The sequence below is a fragment of the Giraffa tippelskirchi genome, chromosome 5, assembly GCF_054371585.1.
Source record: "Giraffa tippelskirchi isolate mGirTip1 chromosome 5, T2T-mGirTip1v1.2.pri, whole genome shotgun sequence".
NCBI classification, from domain to species: Eukaryota; Metazoa; Chordata; class Mammalia; order Artiodactyla; family Giraffidae; genus Giraffa; species Giraffa tippelskirchi.
In genome coordinates this window covers 169421197-169440080 of record NC_137279.1, presented here as the reverse complement: position 1 = coordinate 169440080, position 18884 = coordinate 169421197, and the positions used below count along the sequence as shown (strand labels likewise).

Sequence of the window (18884 nt, the reverse complement as noted above, 5' to 3'; positions counted from 1 at the left end):
ATCTTTCCTTCGGTAGCATTTCTGTTCTGACAGTACACTAAGTGCAAAAGAGAATCTTTTGACTGTCTTTTCCCAATGAGAATATGTGTTACCTAAAATCCATAACTTCATTCAATATCAGTCACAGGAAACTTAGTTGTATATTAATAGATTCAACCACCCTGTCCCTGGCATATGCTTAAAAGTATTTGCTAAATACAGCAGGCTGGAAGATTGGAAACGTTGTCTGTGGTCCTTCCCTTACAGAAATTGCGTTTGTGTATTTGAGTTAAGACACTTTTAGGGGCCAGAAGGATAAGTGTTGAAAAGAGCCTCTACTCAGTTCCAACTGATTGTTGCCTTGTGAGAATGAGGCCCAGTATTGCCAGATTTTTAAAGTAAGAAGCCAGAAACCAGATTTATTTGTGAAGTCTCCCCATTTTTAAATGTTAACTTATTCTGAAAATTTTAAAACATTAGGTTGTCTAAATAAAACATGCTTGGGCCATATGGCTTCTGACTGAAACTTTCTGCCCTGCCCAAGAATTCAAGCAACAAAGTATTTTACTGAAATAGATGTTGCATGATATCTGAAGTGTATAAGTTTTATTACTGAAATATATCTTTTCTCTTAACTGAAAAATCTAAAACATACATAAACAGGCTAAGAATAACCATTCTAAGAAAAATGCTATCAGTAAATAAATGTACCTTGAAGTATAGAAGATTTTTTATCTTTCATAAATCATTCTCAGTGGTTTCAGTTTGGCGTATAGCAGACCAGTGTCTGAGAAACTTTACCTGCCAAATTTCTTGGCTTTGGCACAGAAAGGGCTCCCCTTCCTTCAGGCCTCGATATCATCACCATTCCTTAGTAGTGGAAATCGATGTTTTTTTCCTACAAATGGACTCAAGATTATCTCACTAAAAAGACATGTTTGATTGTTTTTTTCAATTGCAGAATTACAAAGGGGCTGTAAGAAGTAAGGTAGTGGGATTGTGTGAAACCTCTGTGTTTAGCCCTCAGAAATCTCAAAGCCTGAGGTCCAGATCCTCTTTTGGGTCCTTCCAGCCTTGGAAGCTGAGACCTCACTGAAGTCTTAACAATGATTTACATACAGGTGGTTGGTTGGTGGGTTTTTTTTCCCCAAAGCCAACTTTGATTCCATCAGTGTATTTCTAAGGAAAATGTAAACTGTTCATACATTCTCTTAACATCACAGTGAAAAACAAGTACCCGTATGTGTGACAGGGCAGGCAGGGAGCTCCACCTGCTCTGGCCTTGGCAAAAGCCCTTGGCCACACTGGTGAACACGCTGGCTTCACTTCTGCACAGACACCTATGTCGTGCTGTCCCACTGGAGCACCGGTGGACCCCAAAGGCAGGGCAGGGGGAGGGGTTCTTTTTGAAATGTTTCCAGGAGCTCTGTCCAGCTGATTCTGTCTTCCAGCCTGAGACTGCTGCACAAAACTACAAGGACACTGATGAGACCATAGATCTGTTGCCCTTTTCTAGGGAAGACTTGGCTTGGAGTGTGGCTGCCTGGATTCGAAAATGTGTCCTTGACTCCATGGAATAATTCTTATAGTTTTGCCTGGAAGAGACCAGAGAATCAGACACATGAAGCTGCTCCAGATTGTGATTTTTCCCTTAGTCTGAGCTGTGGGAGCCCACCAGCCAAGGAATATTTTTAAAGGCTAATCCCTATCTGTTTAAAGAAAGAGTTGGGCTTAAATTTAATAGGGATTACCTGTTATCATGCCCTCTGGAACCACTCTTGGTCCTTTGGGGCACAGTGTGAAGGAATGATTTCAAGATCCATAGACTAGAAAGCAGCAGACCTGCATCTTCACACCAGCCCTGCAGCTTGCGGTGTGACCCTGGATAACTCAGCCCTTGAGTCTGGGATTTCATTTCCTCTTTGGTAAGTTACGGAAGAAGCCTCCCTACACCAGGTGAGAGCTGGGTTCCCCCGGGACATGGGCCCAGCCTCTGGGCTGCCTACACTGCCTTTGCCAGCACCCTCTCACACTGCTGCCTGGCACCTCTGCCTCCCCTGAGCTCATGGGGAACAAAGGCCAGACCAAGGCAAATCAAGCCTTACTTGGCAGTTTCCAAGAGTTTTACAGCCTCTTCGTTTCTGCCTTGCTCCATAAACAGCAGGGCCAGCTCCAGCAGGGCATTTGGGATCAAGTAGTGGTCATATTTAATCCTCTTTTCACTGTAGGACAGAAGAAAACATGGCTTACAGGTTCTGCTCTTGAGACATCCTTTGGGCACGTCTGTCAGTCTCCTGAGTGTCTCCCAAATGGGAGGATCCAACTCATGGTCTCGTGGGGTTTTCTGACCTGAATTCCAACTTAGAAGGTTCCCACTATTTAGAAAGACTGAGAACCACAGCAAAGCCTTCCAGTCCTCTGCACCTGGGGCCCCAAGTCCCTGACCTATGGTTCACGTCATGTCCTAGGCCCACCTCCACCTCAGTCCCCAATCCTGCCCCCACCCCCACCACCGTCCTTCATTTCATCTGCAACCCTTTCCCTCTACGACTTCACCCAAGCAGGGAAGGACTGACCACTGTCACCCGACCTCAGGTGTCTTTCCTGTGTCCAGGCATTAGTACATGCTCTACCTACTCCACTTAAAACTCCTCTTTCCTTGCTTTCTCTGCCTGATAAACTTTCCAACTGAAGTGGCATTGCTGGAAAGCCTTTCCTGGTGTCTAGCATTAGGTTTAGGTCCCTCCTCCTGGCACCTGCTGGCCTCTCTGCTTTCTTCTAACACAGCCCTCACCATACCAGATTAAGTTAACCTATAGCTGTTTCTCTAATATCTGTACTCCCCAAGGACAGAGATCCTAAGTTACAAACTCCACGGGGCACCATTCACAGGAAACGCTGCAGATAGGCAGGGCAGTCTTGTGGCCCTGGAGGACAAGGTCTGAATGATCTGTGCCTAGAAGGGTCCTGGCACAAAATAGAAACTAGTACATGTGAAGCAAACAGGAGTAGGCCAGAGTCAGGCACTGTGCTTGTGTGCATATGGGAAAAGAAACCCAGAAAATGCTACCCTGGAGCCCTGGGCCCAGCAGTAGGCCATCTGGAGTGAGAGCAGCCACAGAGGCACTTACTTGGCAGAGATGCTTCTGAAATTCTCCTCAGCCTCCTGGACACGGCCCAGATATTTCAGACACAGGCCTTTCAGCAGCTTCACCAAGCACTCATCATCCACTGAGTACTCATTCTCTGAGAATAGGGGAGTGAGGGAAGACAGCTTTGTTCATTTTCTCAACAGTTACTCATGGAGCCCCTACTCTGTGCTGGGCCCTGGGGACACAGAGATGGCTCACACATGGTCCCTGTCCTCAGGGAGCTCACATCTGGGGAGGAAAGACAGATACTGAGATGATGATAATACAGTGAAATCAGGACTGACTGAAGGAAGCTCATGGTTTGTGGGAGCCCAGCAGAGGCCCTGATGCTCCCTGGGGGACAAGGGACAACTTCTTGGAGGAGCTGTCACTGAAAATCAGCCTAGAAAGGCAGAGGACAATGACCAGGGTAGAGAAGTAAGGAAGGACATTTTTGGTAGAGGGAACCTTCCACTGTAAAGACCTGTGGTCAGACCCAGCCTGGCCAGTTCAATGGCCTGGGGGTAGTCACCTGGGCCCTTTTCCAGCATCTCTTCAGCCTTGATGATAATCTCAAGGATCCCGTCTGTGAGTTCCGGCTGCTTCCCAATCACAGCGTAGCCATTCCAAATGTACATCATTTCCTAGGGGCAGGGGAGCAAGTCAGTCCTAGGTTTCCTCCCCAGTGGGGCCTCAAGTTTCTCCGTCTATAAAATGTGTAGCTTAGATCAGGATCACTAAAGGCCCTTCTAGCTCTAATCTTCCATGACAAGTCTCAGCCCAGCCTTTGAAGCTGTAGGCTTGAGGGAGTGATGGGGATTCTTATCTCTTACTTATTATCGAGATCTCTCCTTACCCCTGTGAGAATTTAAGATGGATCCATATTCTCACTCTTCTCCTCATATAGTTTTCAATTACGTTTCTGTTTCTGGATCCCTAGGGCACTAGTCTACACTCTCCCAATCTCTCTGTCCAAACTTCCCATCCTTTGAGAACAAGGTCGTGCCCCACACTCTCCAGGGAGAGTGTGCTCCAGCTAACAGGGCCTCCTGTACGGGAGGAACCATAGTTGACGTAAGCTCTTCAGGGGCTTAAGACCAAGTTACCTTCTCTCCTATTTCACTAAAGCACTGGGCCTGAGTTTCCATCTATGAAACATATGATTTCTTTCTTTGCCTTAACTGCCAGGAAGCTCAGAATACTAAATTTTCATTCTAGTAATTCTGTTAGCTTAGATTAGCATTTCCTAAACTATCACACCAAGCAATGGACATGACAGTGATTTGTATACATAAAGTTCTAGAAAGTCTTTTTATAGTTTTTGTTATGTTCTAGGGAGGGACTTTAAGTTTTGACAAGTACTTATTAAATCACTACATGGTCTAAAAGAGTTCTGTGGCTAAATAACAGGGAAAAACCGCATCTTCAAGCTTCTTCTCAGAGACCTACCGTGCAGATGAGCATATAAAGGCTCCAAGAAGGTCTACAGCATGTAAACTTTGCTCAGGCCGGTCTTTCCCAAACGTATTTAATCACAGAAATAATCTTTTATGCACACATAGCATCTTGCAGGTTACAGTTTTGGAAATTCTCCCCTAAATATCCGGTTAGTTGCTTTCCTTGCCCCTCCTTACAACATATGCCCCCATTTGATGACAGCTTTATTGTATAAAAGCTGTATTTTATACTTCTATTGTATAAAAGCTGTATACTATTTTGAACTATAAAATAGTTCAAAATTTATTTAAAGATATTCAGGATATAAGCTTAAAATAAATTCTACATAAATATTGAACTTTTTAATTTCTGCAGTGTTTTAGCAAGTTTTTATCAGCAGATTTTCATACCTGCTCTATGAAATGGGCAAGGTAGATATTTACATTAAGGGAAAGGGGACCCTATATGCAAGGTCACAAAATTAGTGAACAGCAGAGCCAGGTCTCTGAAGCAGCACCCTTCCTACCTTTCTGGCTGCCTTATTATTTGAATAACAAGGACTCTCAACAAACTAGAACCTGCTCTGATGCCTGCTCAGATCATGCATGGAATTAACATCATAACTGTGATTCAGAATATGGGCTCTGGAAACAGACTGCCTGGGTTCAGATTCTAACTCATCAGCTATGGGACTTGGACAAGATATTTCATCTTTCTACTTATATCTTATCTATATTTTATCTTCCTACTTATCTATTAGGCCTTATTATCCCCTTCTGTAAAATGGAGATGCCACCAGCACCTAAGAGGGTTTTTGTGAAGATCAGATGAGGCAATAGGCAATGGGTGTAACGAGCCTTGAACACAGCATGTGCCCAGTAACAATGCCAGCAATTACTGTTATTTCAGAATTGACTGTAACAAGGGTCCCAGCCTCAGAAAAGCTTGGGGCAATGGTGGGGGAACAGTATAAACAATAATTAAAATCGTGACAAGACAGAAATAGGATAGCAACACAAACAGCTGAGAGATGCCTATCTAGGAGAGCTGCGCTTTCTGCTTTCAGGCATCTGCAGCCTGCTCACCTGTCTGCCCACCCCCATCCCTAGTAGACCAGTGCTTTCTCAGAGGTGGAGGTAGGCTCAAACTCATGTGTCCCTCACCCAAGGCCAGGTGATTTGTAAAATCCTCTCCAGGCCCTGGGGTCATGAAGGTCTCTGTCCTGCATCCACGCCCTCCAGGGTCACTGGCTATATCCCTGGCCCTCAGCTAATCCCCACAATCCCAAACGAATTCAGGACCAGTCAAGACCCTCCTACCCACCAGAGGAGGGACGGGCAATGAGATAGGTTTAGGGGAGAGGTAGCGTCTGGACTTCCGGATGGCAAACTTCTCTGTGGGTAGAGATTTCCCAGCAATCTTGAGTTTCAGGCCTGGCACAGCTCTGTGGAAGAGATGAGGAGGGTGGAGAGAGGGCAAGAAAATGCTAGAACTGAGAGTCCCCAACTTGCCCAGCCTCTGCTTGACCCTTCTCTGGGCCTCAGTTTCCCCATCTATATGATGAGAGTGTTGGATTCATAGCCTGCAGCTACGGCCTAATTTCATAAGCCCTGCGGCAAGATCTGACCACTTCCTATGGCTAGGCGGGCTCCTCTGCACCAGTAACTAGAGGTGAGAATGTACATGACCACCACCACCACCTCTTAGGCCTACTCTGCCTTCCAGTTGTCCCTCTCTACTCCCAGCCCCCATTTCCTGAGGGCCCAGCAGAAGTCTGACCCTAGTTTCACAGAGGAGATTAAAACTCATAAAGGGAAGGACCTGCCCAAGACCACACAGCACAAACCTTTCATTAACTCTGGCCATGTGAGTTGCGGCCTCCTCAGCTGTTTCCAAGGGTAGAATGTGGTATGCAGCTGAGCAAGACTACATCTGGGGCCCTATCCACCCAGCTCTGCCTTGCCCTGAATTTCTGCCACAATCATGGGGGTATGGCTGTGACCTGAGCCATGCAGGCCCAGGAAACAGCTGGACCTAGTTGTGAGGTCCCCACCAAACACCTCTGCCACTTATTCATTGTGGAACCTCTCTGGGCCTGCTTTCTCATCCCTAAAATGGAGACAATGATATGAAAAGGAGAAGTTGTTACCCCCAAATATGCATCTTTGGCATAAGGGTTATTTTAGGCTGATTATTTTTAAGAAAACAGCAAGCACACAAAATGCTCTGAAAATCTAGTAGAATTTAACCTTTTTGTAAGAGACATTTACAAGGGAAATGTCCATTTGTAAAGATGTCTTTCTCTGGACCAGGAAGAGGAGGAAGACTAAATCTCCAGAAACTTATCAATGAAGAAGGCGGAGACTAAAATCTGCATAACAACCATATACCCTCTCTTTTACCTGAAAACCTCCCATAACTGGCTCCCCATCCAACTAAACCTTCTTTTTTGCTTTAGCTGGAGATGGCATTTAAGGTAATGGCTTGGGCCATTTCAGAGAGTCAACTCAATTTTCCTGGGTCTCTCCCATACTGCTGCTAAGTCGCTTCAGTCGTGTCTAACTCTGTGCGACCCCATAGACGGCAGCCCACCAGGCTCCACCGTCCCTGGGATTCTCCAGGCAAGAATACTGGAGTGGGTTGCCATTTCCTTCTCCAGCTCTCCCATACAGGCGTTATTAAATTTCTGTTTGCTTTTCCATTAATCTTATTATGAGGGTCTCAGCCAAGAATCTAGAAGGATGGAGGAAAAATAACTCTTATTTCCCCCCAGATTCTTACCCTCACAGATCTTCTACAGGAGTTACATAAGATGAAGAAACTAAGTCACTCAGTAAATGATAGCACCCTGGGAGTGTGACAGCCCAGGAAGCAATGGTTACACTCACTTCCATATCTGCAAGTTGGGGCCAACCCTCACCATGACTGGGGGAAAGCCCTGGGCTCCCTCCTCAGGCCTGCCATGGCTGAGTCCTGCTCTAGGCTCTTCGCAAAAGGCAAACAGCAGTGCAGGTAAGAATAAAAACAGCCACCATTTATTGGCTCCAGGCCCTACTCCAGACTCTTTAAATCTATTCTCTATTTGATTTGCAAAACAACCCTGCAAAGCTGAGTTTGTTATTCCCATTTTATAGATGCTGAAACTGTCCCAGATGACACAGGTAACAAATGGCAGAGGCTAGATTTAATCCTGCTTATAGGATTCCAACTCTGCTTTTCTATCAGGTTAACTCGGCAGAAGGAAACTCTCTGGACCTGTGTCCATATCTGTGCTACACTCTGGATGAAAGAGGCACAGTGGAAATGATGTTGACAAAGCCACTTCTGTGAAAGAAAAATTCTGAACAGATTCAAAGGGCTCTAACAGCAGCAGCAAGAGGAGGTGGAGGTGGGCAACAATGACTGGCATGGGGTGGGGGGAGGATTGGGGAGGGCCGGGGGTTCAGGGCCCAGGGGATGACAACCCCCCCCATCTCCCTCTGCTCAGGGTGGCTGTGGGCAGAGCCTGGCTGAGACCTACAATGGAATGCAATGGCCGGACCCACCTAAACAACTCCACTTCATCATCTCCGAACGGTTTGTAGTCCTCCTTCCCAAACATGCTGAGGTAGGCGGCCTTCATGTAGATATAGGTGGCCTGTGTGAGGCAGAGCAACAGTCAGGTGTGAGCAACCTGCCCTCCAAATCACAGTCCTAAACTGGCACAAATACCTCACTGTGACCTCACTACGGACCAGCATAGTATTAATAGCTAACATCATATTATCCCCAACCCCAGGGGAGAAACTGGGTGAGGAAGCTGAAACAACTTGAGGACATGACCTAGGAGTTAAATCCATGATGGGCCATGTCTAAGCACCCGACCTCTCTACTTTGAAGCAACTGGGCAGGCTCAAGCAACTAGTGGATGCACCAGGCGGTGCTGAGGACAGGATGGAGATACAAAGACGGGGCAGCAGGGGCTTCAGGGAAGATACAAAGGGAAGCAGCCACTTCACACTGGGCCCTTGAAGGCCAATGGGAAGATTCACAGAAACAGAAAAAGGCCCTTCCAGGCAAAAGGAACATCCCGATCAAAGGGAGGGCAGAGATGTGTGTAAGTAGGATACAAATGGGTGGGTAGCATAAAGCATGGAATACACAAGAAGTGTGAGGCCAGGGGGGGCAGGGATCTGGGTTGGGGTTCATCTCAGGGTCCCTTGGTGAGACTGCCTTGTTGTGTACCAGGCACTTTACATATATCACTTGATCCCAAAGACAATGCCAGAAAGGAATCTGTACCCTACCTCTGCTTCCTGGGACCGCAGGGCTGCTAGGGGCAGAGCTGGGAGGGACCCCACGTTTGTGTGGCTTCAAGGGCCTACCCACTGGATCCACTGACAAGAAAGGGGTGGTTTACAGAGCCCCAACCTCGACCCCCATCTCAGAGATCTATCCCTGAAAGCCGCTCCACTTTGCCTGAAGTTCAATGCCAGAGGAGCCTGGCTCTGCGCTGCCCTCCAGTGGTCGAGTCTTGAACCACAGCTCCTGCCACCTGGGGCTGCTACCCAGCAAAGCATAGAGGGTAGAGGAGGGAAGGGAGCCGGACATCCTGGAGTCTAGTCTTAGGAGAAGGTGGAAAGCAACCTCTACCTGGGAGCCCCACCCATGCTGAAATCCAGGGCTGCTCCCAGTTCCAGTCTGCCCTCAACACCTCAGTCTGCCCTTCACAACATGAGGAAAACCTGGTCTTTGCAGGGTGTGCTAAGAAGATGCTCCCCTCAGTGAAATCTGTTCCCCATCCCGTCTTTAACCTCTTGGTGTCACCTGTGCCTTCTCCCTCTCCCTCGCCCCAGTACTGAGCCACCAAGCCCTCAGGACTTTACCTCCCACAGAGCTCTTGAATCCCGCTGGCCTGGCCCTATCACTCCACACGTCTCCCTGCTCCAGGCTTCCAGGGATGTCTTCCTACTGCCCTAGTCCATGTGGTCTCCTCATTGATGTCTGCTCCCACTCCTGCCCCTGCCAGCCATTCTCCACACCACTGCCATGAGGACCTTTTAAAATGAGGTCACAGCAGTCCCTCTTTGACTCGTGATATCCCATCACACTTAGGGAGAACGTCCACATTCCCCGTCACGGCCTGCGAGGCCCAATGCAGCCGCCCCTCAATTTCCCCTCCAGCTTCTTCTCCACTGGTGCCCCCTCACCCACTGGCCTCTAGGCTGTTTCCAGAATATATCAACTCATGGCTTCAGCTTCATTCTACACCTGTCCTAACATCTACCAGGCCTGGAACATTCTTCACGGAGATGTCAGCCTGGCTTGTTCCTTCACTCCATTCTGGTGTCTTCTCAGGCAGGCCCCTCCTGACCACACTGTTCACCACATCCTGCACCCACACTTTGCCCAATTTTTCTTTATTGCACTTAACCAGAACCTGACGTTATCTTACACTGCACATCATCTATCTGTGCTTCTTGTCTCTCTCCCTACTAGAACATGAGCCTCGGGGAGGTCTTTGCTTTGTTCAGTTGTAGATGACCTGCCCTAGAACAGGACTGGCGTGTGAGTGTGCCCAGCAACTAGAGGATGAATTTCTTAAAGCACAAATACAAGCCACAAGCAACAAGGGCTCCCCCACTGTCAGGCTAAAGCCCCAACAGCCACTCAGGGCCCTGGAGACCTGCTTCTCTGGCTCCTCCTCCGGGGCACTCTTCCCCATCACTCCCTAAACTCACCTCAGGCCCCTGCCTGTGCTGTCCCTCTGCCTGGGATCCTACTGTCCCTTCTCTGCCAGGCTCAGCTGTGGGCTTCATCTCAGAGCTTCTTCCCCAACCATGCCCCCTGCCCGGACTGAGTCAACAGGAATTAGGACGGATGCAGTGACCTAGTGTGGTGAGAGCCATGGGCATCCAAGTTACTAAGGGATGTTATGGGGCCATGCTGATGGAGAGCCATAGCCACCCTGCCTGAGGGGGAGTCCTGTCTCTCAGAGTTACCTGTTTGCCTACTGATTCCACATATTTATTTTGCTGGATTATTCTACTAGCTTCTGTGCCGGCAGACAGTCCTTGTCCCCAAGAAGCTTCCAGTGTGTAGCTTAGAGGGGGAAGATCCCTCCACAGTGCCCCTGCACTCCCACCCACAAGCTCTTCACCTGGTGAAACAGGACCTCCTGGCAGCCCCCTAGCTTCCCAGCCTGTGCCCCTGCAGTTATCCTGGCCTGGGGTGTCCTTCTGCCACCCTAATTCCTCGTCCTTCAAGACTCTCAGTTCAGACATCTTTTTCAGAAGCCTTCCTATCCTCTTGGCTGGGCTGCTCAGGGCTGCCTCTGAGCTCCCCTCAGATTTTCCCATTATAGCACTGAGCACACAGTTGTCACCACCTGGTTTCTGGCTGTAAGCACTAGGGGAAAGGCCCACAGGGATGACCCAGCTTAGCACAGGCAGACACCGAGCAGAGGGGCCAACTCCGAGAGCTGGAAGCCAGCGGACTTTAGTAGCCAAGCGCTGGAAATCAGGGATGAATGAGGCCCCAGAACTCGAGGTGCCACAACCCCTACCTACTTTCACAGGAAACCCTTTTAAAAAAAGCATTGCAGAGAGAGGGGGGCTGACCACCGCAAAGCCACAGAGCTGAAGACTGAGCCAACTCACAGCCAGACTTGCTGACACGTGGGAGGCCTAGCCCTCCCTCTGTTTCTCACAGCAGCTGTGTGGCCACCTGAGGTCTCTTCTTCCTTGGGTAGAAGGCCCAGCTGCCTGCCCCACTTCACAAGAAGGCTTCTAGATCACTTTAATTTAAAAAGGTTCCCGGAGGCTTTGTTGGGAGGGGGAGGGATGGCGGATGAATGCTGGGCCCACGGGCTGGGCCTGAGGAAGTGCCTTCAACAGCAAGGTGGTCTTGGGGCAAGCTGGGCCTACTCAGGGGAACTGAGGAGCAAGGGAAAAGCAGAGGCCTTGGAGTCACACAAAACCGTCTTCAGATCCTGTGTGTGTCACCAACTGCTGTGTGGCCCAGGGAAGTCTCTCACCCTCATAAAACTGAAAATATTCAGTTTCCCAGTTGCAGCACGCACATTTCAAGAGCTTGGCGTGCACATGTGACTGGGGGCTCCCACACTGGACAGCATAGAACATTTTCACTGTAACAGAAAGTTCTGTTGGGCAACACTCACATAGACCATGTGAGTGACACTTCTGTCCTTATGGCTAAAAATCTCGACACCTTGTAGTTCTAAAGGTCACCTGTTTCCCGTGGTCTTTAGTTCCTTCCAACCCTGAGGTCTGGCAGAATTTGTGGTTTTGCTTAAATTATAGCTGAGATGTCTGTGTTCAGTTAGGGGTTTGGTCCTGGTCTGGGGGCTCATGGCCAATCTAGGCTGGTCTTGAGGTCTCCCTGTTTACCCAACACATGGTGTCAGCCCACCTTGGACCAGGAGTTCTCCTTGCTGAGCAGGTCTGCGTAGAAGTAGGCCATCTTCCACTGGCCCTTGTAGGTGAAGCACCACATCAGCTCCCAGTAGCACATGTGGTGGAACTGCTTCCAGTGCTGCTGGGCCTCACAGCACTCCTCGAATCGCCGGATGGCCTGTGGGTACCTGCCACTGAGTCTCTGCCAGTATCCCCCAGCCCCAGCCCCCCGCCATGCCCTCCGTCTCCGCCCAGCTCCACAGCAGCCCCAGCCTCGTGCCAGGCTCAGGAGGGGGGCGAGCAGCAGCATCGGGGAGACAGCAGGTGTGGCCCCCAGTCCCGGTTCTACCCTCAAAGTCTTATATGACCTTGGGCCCAGTTACCAACCCTCCTAGGGACTCCAGTCTTTCAGCACAAAGCAAAAGGGTGTGGGACAGAGCTATAACAGGCAGTGGGAAGTGTTAAAGTGACATAATGATGTCTCTGCCTCAGAGCAGAGGGTTCCAAAGCTTCCACAAAGTGACCTGGACCGGGGGCATCTGTCCTTTGGCCTGAGGAACCACAGCCAGGACCAGCAGGAGGCGCCAGAACTCCGAGTCACAGAGTCTGTCCTGGGCCTTGGCTTAGTGCTGGGGATTCTGCCAGGATGGTAAGCCTCCCCTTTCTCACCTCTTCTACGGCTCCCTCCCACCTTGGAGCCCAGATCCTTAGTCAGGCCGTCCAGGTGCCTGCTTCACCCCTGGCAGCAGGTTCCAGCCTGTCACCCTGCCCTGGACAGCGGATCCTCCCACCTCTCTGCCTTACCCAAGGGTGCTGTATTCCTCCCTCTCCCTGTCAAATCCCACTCACCACCACTGCTGCCTCCTCCCTCGCCCTCCCAGACTGTCCCGTCATTGGCAGTGCCTCTCCTGGGCCCGCTCCCTTTGTGGGTCTTCTCTCAGGCCCCCCTCCCTGTCTGCCTGTTATTTGTCTGTGTGTCTGCAGTCCTACTGACCTGGGAGCCCTGAGGGGCCTCCAGCACTGGCTCAGACCCCCGTTACTTACCACATCAACATTGCCTTTAATGACTTCAATCCGCCCCGCAAAGAACAGGAAGATGGCACCCTACAATGACACGTATATGGGTTTGTGGGGGGTCCACAGGGCCCATGTGGGCTGAAGGTGTCTGCCAGGAGGTGAGGCTCACCTTAGGGTATCGCTTCAGGTAGGGTCTCAAGAGCTTCTCTGCTTCCTCGATGTTGACGTTCCCGGTGCCTGAAGGAGGTGGGGGACAACAGGACACATCACCATCCTCCCTGGTGAGCCTCCTGGCAACCTACCAGGGGCTTCTCAGGGTCTCCATTTCTGCTCTGTGAAATGGGGATGATAACTTTTCTGTCTCCAGGGTGATGTGAGGACTGAATAAGATGCTAGGACTGATAGCATCCTCATGCCCTCTACAAGGTGGGCAGGGCCCACCCCCATTTCACAGATGAGAAAATCGAGTCTGGAACCCAGTCACACTGTAAAGAAGTGAGTGGTCCACAGGCCAGGCCCCTGGTTAGTTGCGGTTCTGCTGTTCCTGGTTTCAGGGCCCCTTCCCGGTCCTGGGGGCCCAGCAGGGTCGCAGCCCCTTGCCCTCTCACCCCCACCCTTAGAGGCAGTCAAAGCCCAGAGGCCCCAGTGCTCGCCGGGAGGGTGCTCCTACCAAGCACGAAGGTGAGGAAGGTGTGGTAGCAGAGCAGCAGCATGACGCAGAGCACGGCGCGGAAGCTGTGCCCTGATGCCCCCTCCTCCAGCTGCAGCAGCCCGTAGTCCTGGCGGAAAGACGGGGACAGCTGAGGCCAGCCAGGCCTGAGCTCCCCCAGCTCTACCCCAGGACCTGGGGCAGGGGAGGGGAAGGGGGGTCACTGGACAGCTGTGAGGGCAACACTGCTGCAGAAAGGACCAGAGAGCGCTGGGCCCCGAGTCTGGAGCCCTGGAGGCGGGGCCAGCTGCTCCCAGGCTGTGTAACCAGGAACGAGAGGCTGTCCCTCTCCATGCCTCAGCCATCTTGCTGGGGGCAGAGGACACCAGTGCCACAGCCAGGGCAAAGGCGAGGGTGTCCCCTACCTCCCTAATAGCCCCTTCCCCATTCCTCCCTATAGTCACCTGCTCAGTCCCCATGGTGGGCGCCAAGGTCCCGAGCAGCCCCAAGTCTGGTGGGGGAGTAGAAATGTCAAGGAGGCAGATAATCCTAAACACAGACTCGGGGCACAGACAGGGCCATAGAAACTGCAGGCTGGGAAGGCTCCCAGGAGGAGAAGGCTCCAGAACCTGCCTGGGGAGGAGCAAGAAGCCAGACTACACTTGTATCACCACCGGCAGTTTCTGCCCCACTGCCTATCCTAGAGTGCGTTCCTGATCTTTCTAATAGACACAGCTAATTTGCCTCACCCCTACTGCAAACCCTCCACAGCCCCCTTGACTTTGGGATAAAGACAAAGCCAGAGCTGGTGGGTGCAGGAGGTCTCTCTTGCTCCGGACTTGCCACCCTCTCTTCCTGGCGAGGCCACCCTGTCCCACCTCTCAGACTATCTCATGTTCTTTCATCATCATCCTGAGATCCTATTCAGGACCCAAGGGCCTTCTTATAAAGAAAACAAAACTGAGAGGGACTTTCAGAGCCTCTAATGACTGTTTCCCTGGGCCCAGGCCACGCACCACAGATGGCAGCCAAGCCTGTACATGTCCTGGGACAGGTGAGAAGAAGCACAGGGCCCCAGGTGAGGAGCGGCCCTTCCCAGTGCTTGTCTGTCCTCAGGGCACAGGAGAAAGCCTCAGTGTGTTGCTAGAGCGTGCAGCATCTCCCTGCTCTAAGCAGTCTTTCACACAAAGAGAAACAGGCTACACAATCTAGTGGACCAAGTAAGACTGCTTGGTCCTGTAGTATTTACTGTTATGTTCGTGCTCTTACCATGCCACATAATATGGGTTCTCTGTGTGGAAATGTTCCCTTCGATAAATTTAACAAAAATAAGAACCACATTTGAGGAAAATAATACATAAATAACACTATAGAAGTCTGTGCACATGGCAAAAATCAGGAAAGGCTGGAGAAAGTCCAAGCTGGAGAAACACTAACTTGATCAGTGGAGAGGGCAGTCGGTGGTCCTTGTTCAGAGTCACAGGAAGAAGGGGACGAGGCTGGACAGACCCAGGGCTCCTGACTTCCAGGTTAATGCTCCTTGTACCATTCTGGGTCTCCTCCACCAGGGAGCCCTCCCTGATCTGCTACCCGGCAATCAAGTTCCTGCCCTCAGTAAAGCCTCTGGGTTCTTGAGTCCTCTGGTTTGCACCTCAAGGCCCAATGCACAGCAGGGCTCCCCATGGGCATCTCCCAGACAAGAAAATGGTCCCAAGGGGAGGGACTTGCTCAAGGCTATCTGAGGGGAGAAGGACCAGGTTCCTAACAACTGCCAAACATAGAAATGATGACCCCAGGCCCCTAAAGGACCCGAGGAGCTGCTCTTCATGCCCACCTTCACCCTAGAGCCTTCTCCACCCTGAGAAGAGCCTGGTAGCAATCACCGGTCCTATTTGCAGGAGAGCAGACTGAGGCCTAGAGAGGCCTGGGCCTTGTCCAGGGTCTCACACCAAAGGGGGTGCTGAGCCAAGGCTGGCACTAAGGCCCCAAAGCCCCTCAGCCACACCCTACCAGTTGAGCTCCGGCCCTGGGGCTAGGAGGATTGGGAGCCTCAGGAGGGAGGTGGTTACCTTGTTTCCTGAAAACCCTACAAACTCGAGCAGCCGCAGGATCCTGGTAGGAAGCATGGACAGCGTCTGAAGAGAGAGGCAGGCAGACCCATGAGGGGCGGGGGCTGCCCCTCCCAACTGCAGACCTCCACAATCCTGGGGGTGATCCCTGAGGTGCAGGCCCATCTCTGGAATGCCCATGAGGCCGCCCCCAGCCCCACCCCGATGGAGAGAGGCATTACAGCATGACAATAAGGAACAGACTGCATCTCGATCCTAGTCTCACCATTCCCAGCTCAGCCACCTCTCTCTGCCTCAGTTTCCTCATCTGTAAAATGGAAATAAAAATAGCCCCTACCGGACGGATCCCATTAATAAACTTGAAGCACATAACAGAGGTTGCACCTAGCAGTTAGCTATTGTTATTACACTTAATCCCTGCTTTGTACCAGGATCTCTGTCATTGCATTGAATCTTGGAACAGTCTTGCAAAGAAGGGATTTACTGCTATGTTTGACAGAGGGAGAAACAGAGGCATAAGGTAAGTGACAGAATATGCCCAAGGCTCCACAGATCAAAAGTGGAGCCACTTCTTGAACCCAAGACTGTCCAGCTACAACCTGCTAAAGTACCTGCTGTACTCTGCAGCTTGTATGTCTCAGCACTTGGGCCAGAATCACTGCTCCCATCTTACACATGAAGAATCTGAAACCCAGAGAGGGGCAGGCATCCCCATCTGAACAGGCTTTGCCTATAGGGGAGGAGCCACCGCCCACCACACACACTTTGGGGTAAGTCCCTGGCCACGCAGGGCCAGAAGTCGAAATCATCCAAGAGCAGCTCCTCCTCCCAGGAGCAGGCAGACCCCTTCTGAGCCTCCCTGACTCAGCTCACACTGTTCCCTCTGCCTAGAATGCTCTTTCCACCTGGAAAACTTCCCTTGCCTGTGGATCCTTCAAGATCCAGCTCAGATACTCTCTGCTCCCCGGAACCTTCCCCAGCTCCCCCAGAAAGAAGTCCTGCCTCTGTTCCCCACGGGTAACCAGCTGTTTCCTGGCCTGTCTCCTTCCCGGCCACTGGTCAATGTTTAACCCCAGCTTTCTGGGGAGGAAAAGGCCCTGATGTCTTGTGTTTGTCAATTTCTGGTGTTATAAATACTGTCACCATAGTTGATTCCAAGCTTCAACTTACCTTGGAAGAAATGTACAGAAGGGACCATGGAGCCATGGCTAGCCCCCACTCCCACCCCAGCTGTGAGCTCCCCCTAGGCTGGCAGTGTGTCTGCTTCATCCCTGGGGCCCAGGACAGTAGCCCGGCAGAGACCCAGTGTAGGGCAGTGATGTGCAGGGGAGATTAATCTTGAACCCAGATGCTGGACACGGGGAGGGCCCGCCCCCGCCCTCTCACCAGGTTGAAGGCTCCCACGCCGAGCTTCACGCCTCCTTCAAAGTGCCTGTGGCTCTCCCCCTTGCAGTACTGTGAGGACTGCACGAGGCTGTCCAGCTCTCTGCGGAGGGAGACAAAGCCTGTTTCAGCCACATCTGGGGGGGCTGGATCCCCTTCCAGCTGGGCCCAAGTGGCCCCCACTTCTTACTGACCTTAGAACTCCCTGGTGGTGGATGTGTAACTGTCTGGCAATTCAGAGAGCTTATATTCGAGGAATCTCTAGCCCCATCTCCCACCGTAATGGCACATCCTTTGCTCTTGAATTTCAGCTCTATCAGCTCTCACACACCCGCCTCTTCCGACCTCTAGGCATTGGCTTGTGCTCTGCATTCTGTCTAGAACAGCTTCTCAACCTCGGTACTACTGACAGTTTAGGCTGGATAACTGGATAATTCTTTGTTCAAATGTGGGCAGAGGAAGGCTGTTCTGCACATCCTACCTAGGAAGTTCAGCAGCATTCCTGACCTCCACTCACGAGCTGTCAGGAGCGGCCTCCCCCAGTGTGACAAGCAAAATGTTTCTGGACATTGCCAAATGTCTCATGGGGGGAAAACTGGCCCCAGATGAAGAACACTGGGCTAACTCCAACAGCACCTCCTTAAGGATGTCTTCCTGGAGTTTCTTGGTCAGAATCTTCCTTCTGGTGACCCATAACTCCGAGCACATACATATGCCAGTCCGCCTGGGGCAGGACAGGGAAATTAAAGAGGTACCTGCCTCCTTCCCAGGCCATGAGCATCTTAAGAGCATTCACTCAGCAAACACTGACTGAGCTTCTCTGGATGGCAGGGCACAAAGCCGTCAAGCTGCTATCTTCACAACCGTCCCCTCTCAGGGACGGACCCCCATTGAGTCACAGAGGAAGGGGGGAACCCTGGAGCCTGACCTCATTTGGGGTGCTGGGAAGGTTTCCTCAAGGGGCTGACATCTGCGCTGAAACCTAAGCAATGAGGAGCTAGCCTGCACAGAGTGTTCCTGGCAGAGAGAACAGCATGTCCAAAGGCCCTGAGGTAGGAATGAGCTGGCATGTTTGAAAAACTGAGGGAAGGCCCAAATGTCTGAGGTGGAGTGGGGCAGGAGATGTGGTTACAAGAATAAACAGAGCTCCCAGGAGTGACTCGGCAAAGACTTGGGACTTTATTCTAAGAGCAAGAAGGGTCTTAGGAGTTGGCAGGGAGTGACCTGACAAGGTTTGTGCTTTGAAAACATCACTCTGGCAGCAGGTAGGGAGACTAGAGGGGCCAGAACACATGTCCAGTTTCCTTGAGCAATTCCAGCAGAGACCACACAAAGGAACATGGTATCCATATACTGCATGGTGAGTTATACCCCAGTAATACCTTGAAATCAACCTCATGTGTCTCCACAGGGAAACTGTCACATTAAGTGGGCAAAGTAATGACGACAGTCTCGAGTCAATTCAAGTCAACTTTTAATGGAAAAGGAGTTTCAGTGCCAAACTGGGGGCAGGAGGGAGGGTTAATTACTTTCAGAGCTTTCCTGGTCTGGGAATTACAGACAAGGACTGCAGGACCATGTTGGGCAGAAGTGCTCTGGATTAAGTCTTCATTCTTTGCTCCATAAACACTGCCCTATGTGTGGCCCAGTGCTGAGCCAGCACGGAAATAACCTATCTGACCCAGCACGGAAATAACCTATCTGGCCCTCGAGGAGCTCCCAGTCTGGAGAGGGTGTGTGTGTATATAAGCACCATTTCTATGTATTAGAGGGTTAAAGGAAGGCTTCATGGGGAAAGCGGCATTTGGATGGGGCCTTAACGGAT

At 51.0% G+C, this 18884-nt stretch overlaps 1 protein-coding gene and 1 long non-coding RNA gene across 7 annotated transcripts in view; one reads left to right on the top strand and one right to left on the bottom strand.

The window, feature by feature from the left end:
* Nucleotides 1-1382: 1382 nt before the first annotated feature.
* The window catches only part of TTC39A (tetratricopeptide repeat domain 39A), a 46995-nt gene continuing 29493 nt past the window's right edge, over nt 1383-18884 (bottom strand). For 5 of the 6 annotated variants that reach the window (XM_081485533.1, XM_081485536.1, XM_081485538.1 and 2 more), the window contains exons 7-18: nt 17063-17162; nt 15677-15742; nt 13629-13737; nt 13128-13195; nt 12986-13045; nt 11958-12119; nt 8093-8184; nt 5871-5991; nt 3643-3754; nt 3111-3225; nt 2085-2201; nt 1383-1574 (exon numbers count right to left, since the gene is read on the bottom strand). In XM_081485533.1, the coding sequence (XP_081341659.1) occupies nt 1451-1574; nt 2085-2201; nt 3111-3225; nt 3643-3754; nt 5871-5991; nt 8093-8184; nt 11958-12119; nt 12986-13045; nt 13128-13195; nt 13629-13737; nt 15677-15742; nt 17063-17162 (1246 nt within the window). In that variant the 3' untranslated portion in view covers nt 1383-1450. Of the gene's footprint in view, nt 1575-2084; nt 2202-3110; nt 3226-3642; nt 3755-5870; nt 5992-8092; nt 8185-11957; nt 12120-12985; nt 13046-13127; nt 13196-13628; nt 13738-14071; nt 14169-15676; nt 15743-17062; nt 17163-18884 lie in introns of those variants that run through there. The other variant, XM_081485539.1, reaches the window with a different exon arrangement.
* On the top strand, nt 8324-16050 carry LOC145504507 (uncharacterized). Its single transcript, XR_014052257.1, has 2 exons — nt 8324-8643; nt 12434-16050. It is a non-coding gene; the product is annotated as an uncharacterized LOC145504507 (long non-coding RNA).